General features: G+C 30.8%; 1 protein-coding gene across 1 annotated transcript; it reads right to left on the bottom strand.

Annotated features, from left to right (window-relative positions):
• Positions 1-2920: 2920 nt before the first annotated feature.
• Positions 2921-5346, bottom strand: LOC106763832 (probable WRKY transcription factor 11). The gene is made up of 3 exons (XM_014647988.2): positions 4540-5346; positions 3367-3492; positions 2921-3287 (listed from the first exon to the last, which is right to left on the bottom strand). Exons 1-3 carry the CDS (start codon positions 5220-5222, stop codon positions 3110-3112), a joined length of 987 nt encoding a protein of 328 aa, XP_014503474.1. The 5' UTR covers positions 5223-5346; the 3' UTR covers positions 2921-3109.
• Positions 5347-6198: the final 852 nt, after the last annotated feature.

Below are 6198 nucleotides of genomic sequence, written 5' to 3'. Positions count from 1 at the left end.
GGTTCGAATCCATTTTGATAACACTAGTTTATTTTTATTGATTTTAGAGTTTTCTCTCTCTTCAAAAAATTTTATTCATCATTAATGTTTTAATAAAAAAAATTATGCTTTAGAAAAGATATGCTATGTTTTTTAATATAATGTTATTAAATAAGAATATTTAAGATGTTGCATTATTGGTTGTTTAATTAAGTTTTAAGTCTTTTATGAATTTAAAAACTTTAACGGGTCGCAGTCTAATCTGGCTCGATCCACCAATGGTTGGCTATTTTGTTAGTAAACCCAACCTAATGCACTTATTAGTGAGCCAAAAATATTTTAACTGGACCCGGTCTATCACAGGTTGGTGGGCTAAATGTGTTGGCTCACTAGTTCACTTAATTACAAGTTTTTTATTCAATTAAAAAATAGAAATAAAAAATTTTAATTCAAATCTAAATAAAGGGGAATAGTCTTAAATTATATTTATGATCAATCAAACATAAGATTTTATTCACACAAAGATATCAAAAAGTCTTTTCAACAAAATCTTAAGTAGCTTAAGAATGATTCAAATTTGTTTTTGCAGAAAAATTGAGTTACTAAGTATAGATTTATGAACTTTTCATGTTGCCTAATTATTTCACACAAGCCTTCATTTTAATATTTTAATCGGGTTCTTAGTGAGTCAGATTCAAATTTAACTCATATCAAAATTAAAAAAAAAAAACATAAATTAACTCTATCGAACTTGAACCCGTGATAGGTTGGATTAACTGACAAGTTCTAATTGATTTTAATAACACTAGTTTATTAATATTGGTTTTAAAGATTTATGTCTCTTCAATAAATAAGTTTTAAATCTTTGATAAATTTATAAACTTTCAAATTGTCTATTAAACTTTCAAAACTCGTTGATATTTAATAATTTTATAATTTGATAATTCTATAATTTGATAATTCTATATAAGTTAATAATTTTATAATTTTATAATTTTGGAACTTCTAATCTTATAGTTTTATAAATTAATAATTTACTAATTTTATAGTTTTATAATCTTATAATTTTATAATTTTTAATTTTATATTATGATATAAGTCTATTATCTCTTTATCATATGAACACATGTGAGATTCCAAGTCTCATTCTTCTCTTTTTCAATATTAAACTATAAATTACAATCTATTCCTGATCTATCAAAAACTAAAAAAAGAAAAATAAATTTTATTTTCTATATATAGGTGTTTAGGCATTGGCTTTTGAATCCTCAATTTAGAATTGAATTTGACCACTAGTTATGCCATCTTTGGTAACATGCAACTTTAATTTTAATGTCTGTTGGTTCATTAAAGAACCCACCTTGTGCTTCCTTTGGGTAACTTGTGACAGTGAGAACTTTAAATTCATCTCAAGACTTAACAAGTTCCATTAATTATATGCTTTTTTTGTTCTAAACATATTTAATTTAATCTCATTAAATAAAAAATCATTTAGTATTTTTAAGAGAATTTTGATGAGAAATGGTTATTTCTTAGAAACAAGTGTAGTGACAATAGCATCCTAACATTGTTAAGATGAAAAGCAAGTAGCAACAACATTTTGTATGATTTGATGTATACAAAATGTGTCAGTTTTTTGTTGTAGTTAAAATTCAACGTTGTTTCGAAAAATCTGGTGGGAGCAGGTATTTTTCCGTGTCAAACCTTCTTTTATTCATTATTCATTATGGAGTGTCTTTTGGATTAAAAAGAAAAGAGACTCAAAAATTATGTTTTAATTATTATTATTATTATTTATTATGTTAGAATAAAAGAATAAGTGTTTTATTACATGTAATTTGATTTTAATTTATTACGTTTATTTGATTATGAGATTAGTTTATGTATAAATCGTTATAAAATGTATAAAAGTGGATTTTTTTTTTCTTTTTCTCGCGGTAGAAAATTGGATGTGTAATATTTTATTTGTTTTTCGTGATTGTATATGATTTTTCAAAAAAAAAAATCTTGGTATTTGTTTGCTTATCAAATCATTGAAATTAAGTATAATTTTAATATAAATAGAGTTGATTTGAAATGTGCTAATTTTGGAAAGAGAAAAGTAAAGAATATTTAGATGTTGGAAATATAAAAAGAGTTAAATGACTTGACCATAAGATTTTATAATTAGAAAAAGAAAATGAAAGTGATTTAAGTATAAAAGATATGAAGTTGTCGATAATAATGAATTGGAAAAGCGAGTGAAATTATAAAATAATATATAATATATAATAATTTTCAAAGTAGAAGTAAGTCAGGTACAAAGCCAACGACGATTAAAGATGATGAGTCTCTTCCACCTCACTTTAACAATCTCATTGTTTCAACTTTGAATTCCACAAAAGGAATTCAAACTTCAACCCTTTTAAGGTACCCGTTTTTATTAAAAACGGTGAAAAGAAAAAGTAAAAGCAACTATTTAATACAAAATATAATTAAAAATCTCACGATAAAATTAATTTTTAACATAAATAGATATAAATCTCATCTTAAAAACTAATTTTATAAAATTAAATTAAATTAAAAAATATTTTCCAACATGATATCAGAATCATCTGTATGATATTGTGATCCATTTGTCCCTATGTTAGGTTTAAAAATCATTTTCCAATAAATTATATTTAAAAGAAAGTTTGAAACATTTAGTCAATTAAAAGAAATTAGAGTTATAATATTAAAAAGAGTGGGTTCTAGAGGAAAATTAAAAAATGTGTGATGATTCATGGCATTTAATTTGGGTGACTTGTTAACGAAAGTCAGAGCAATAAAATAAAAATAATGATTGGTTTATTTTATGATTAAATTAAAAAACATGAATGGAGTGAGCCTGCCTCGGATACCACCTCCTCCCAATACCAAATCATAAAGAATCATAACTATCAAGACTTTTCGCAAAAGGATAGAAATAAATAACTTTGAGATTCCAATTTTCAATTATCTATGAAACTAAATATTATAATATTACTAATACTAATAATAAAAATAAATAAAAGAAATTTACAAAGCAACCATGGTTCCAACTACACTTTCCAAAAATTATAACTTAAAAAAAAGTCCTCCACTTCCCAATTTTTTTAATCTATTCCACTTTCTACGTTGACTCGAACACCAAACCCACCACTCCGGCTGCGTTCTCCTGCATCGCGGCCTGAACCGCGTGCCTGTGCTCCCCCTCGTACGTCACTATCAGCATCGCCGGATCGTCTGGTGCACGCTCCACGTGTTTCCTTGCAGGACACCCTCTCACCGTGCTGCACTTGTAATACCCCCTTATCACAAAAATAAAATCAACGTCAGAGAACGAGTCTTTGTGAGATGAAAGTCAACAAAATTTACAACATCACTCACCGAGGGTACGGTGAGCCCTTGATCGGTTTCTGACCGTACTTCCTCCACGAGTACTCGTCCGGTGGAATATCGGCGATCTTTGAACTTATCGCCGGCACTCTCACAGTCTTCTTCACCCTATTTTTCCTGAACGTAAAATTAATTAATTAATTACATTTTATTCTGTACACATAAAATAAAAAACCTATATTGACTTTCAATTCGAAACTCTATAGAAACTATTACAGCAAATAAATATTTAAGAATAAGTAAATTTCAAGGAAGCGGTTACAACTCACTTAATAAAAAAATAATAAATTATTTATGTTTAAAATAAACAAATTAGAGAAACGCATAAAAAAACGTAAAACGACTTATTTTATAAAAAAAAAAATTCCTCGTTTTTAATAAAACTATATTAAAATTAGAGTTTAACGGCATTGTATTATTTTATTTTTCAATATACAAAAAAAAAAGTAGCATAAATAAATGGAAGGTAAAGAGTGAAAAAAACGACAAGGGATTGAAAGAAGGTTGAGTTTGGGAAGGTTGAAATTGTCTGAGTTGTTTGTGAGACAGGAATTTCTAAAAACTGGCTTCTGGACAATGGAGACACCAGACACAGGCACAGCACAGGAACCCTATGTTGTCGTGTCACTATCACGCGTGGTATGCCTATTAATGCATTTAACTGCACCACTACCCAAATCGTTGACTCCCAAACGCTGCCTTACCCCACTCACGTGATTACTTCACAAAAACACTTCAACGCCCCCTTTACACCCCAATCTCATTCTTTAAAACATTATCTTCCTTCATTAATTACTAATATTAAATTTAATACTTTCAATTAAATATGATACAAACCCAAATTCATAATTTCTAAATTTTAATTAAATTATCTTCTTTCTATTATAACTTAATTAAAATTTAAATAAAAACATAAGAATTAATTACATGAAATTTGGTTTCTCGTGAAACAAATTAAACTTTTAAGAATAAAAGAGATTTCATTTTCAACGGACTAGTCAAAAACTTTGAATAGTTATGACAAGCATCTTTTAGTGTATTAATGAATACTCCTATTTTCCGAATTAAATTTTATGCCATAAAAAAAATTAGATTATTTATTTAATATAACAGTTCTAGTCAACAATTCAGAGAGGGATTACGATCGGGTGAAACGCGGTGTACCTTCGCTTGACGCAGTGGCACTTGCCGGATCCGGAGACGTCGTCGGAGTGTTCGCGGTGTTCGAGGCAGCGTTTCTTGAACGCCGGCGGTTTCCCGGCGGAGGTCGCGGGAGGCGGAGGCGGCGGGGCGAGAAAGATCTTGCCGTTGGAGACGCTGCCGTCGCCGGTGATGGCGGAGGACATGAAGGAGGAGTTGGAGGAGACGCTGAAGGTCTCCTTGGAGAACTCGAGTTCCACGGACTTCGCCTTGGAGTTCCGGAGCGCGTTGTGCGGCTTGGTGAAGTCGAGCGTGACGCTCCCCGAGGCATGGTGAACCGGCGCCGGCGACGCGAAGAGCGCCGGCAGAGAGAGGTTGGCGGTTTGCGGGGGAGGAAGATGGAGCGGTGCAGAGGGAGGATTGTGAGCCGGTGCGAGGGTTTGAAGAGGCTCGGGGGTTTGAACCGGTTCAGGGGGGTTAACCTGAAGCGGAGCACGTCTGAAGCGGGCGTGGCCGGTTCGGTTGAGGAGGGAAATGAGTTTCTTGAACTTGGAGACGGTAACGTCGGTGAGGTCGGTGTTCAAGTGAGAGGGTTGGTGAGAGAGGATTCGGATCAGGTGTTCCATGCCCTTGAGGCCTTCCGATGCAGCCTCTTGGATGGCCTTTTGATCATCGATTTTGGGGAACCCCATGAGTTCCACAGCCATTTGATTGATAAGGGAAATTGGGGAGTAAAATCAGAGTGTCATGGGTGGAAGAAAAAGGGGAGAGAGGATATGTATATATATATAGATGGAAAAGAATGGAAGAAGAAGGGGACTTGGTAAGACAGACCAGAGTTAGAAACTGTCTTCGGTTTGAACTCAATATATTTAATACTTTTTTAATACCATATGAGTTGTAAACATCATTTTATTAATAAACTTTATGATTTAATTATGATTTAATTAATATTTAATTATGATTTTTCTCCTTTTGTGTTTCTCATTTAAGAGTTTTTTCTATATTTTATTTTATTTTAAAACAACTGTTTATAGGAAATCAAAATACTTTTTATGTTCTTTAATTTATTTTTCTCCACTTAAATTCAACATATTTATTACATATGTCAACTATTTAGATGGGTAAGTGATTTCTTTTGATATGTATTTGGCTCATTTAAATGGTATAGAAGATGCACATAGAATGGCATACGAAATTTATATATTTAATTATTAGATATTTATATTTATATATACATGCGATTTTTTTAGTGTACACATTTATTTTTTAAATTTATCATTTAAATAAGGGTTAAATAGGTTTTTGGTATTTTAATTTTGGATTAAATATGTTTTTAGTCCCTATACTTTGGGACGATTTTGGGTTTAGTCCCTCTTTCAAACTATGGTACAATTTAGTCCTTCAACTTTAGAAAACTCTGGTTTTAGTCATTTTTACCAATTTTTTTTAACTTTATTTGTTGTTTTAAGCACATTTCATTATAGCATTTGGATTGTTTACACTGTTTGACACATTTATGCTTCAATGTTAATTGAGAAACGCGTTTGAAACAGCAAATAAAGTTAAAAAAATTTGGTAAAAAGGACTAAAACCAGAGTTTTCTAAAGTTGAAGGACTAAATTGTACCATAGTTTGAAAGAGGGAATAAACTCAAAATCGCCCCAAAGTATAGGGACTAAA

The sequence above is a fragment of the Vigna radiata genome, chromosome 6 (genome assembly GCF_000741045.1).
Source record: "Vigna radiata var. radiata cultivar VC1973A chromosome 6, Vradiata_ver6, whole genome shotgun sequence".
In the NCBI taxonomy this organism is placed as follows: domain Eukaryota; kingdom Viridiplantae; phylum Streptophyta; class Magnoliopsida; order Fabales; family Fabaceae; genus Vigna; species Vigna radiata.
This window is presented reverse-complemented; position numbering and strand designations above follow the sequence as displayed.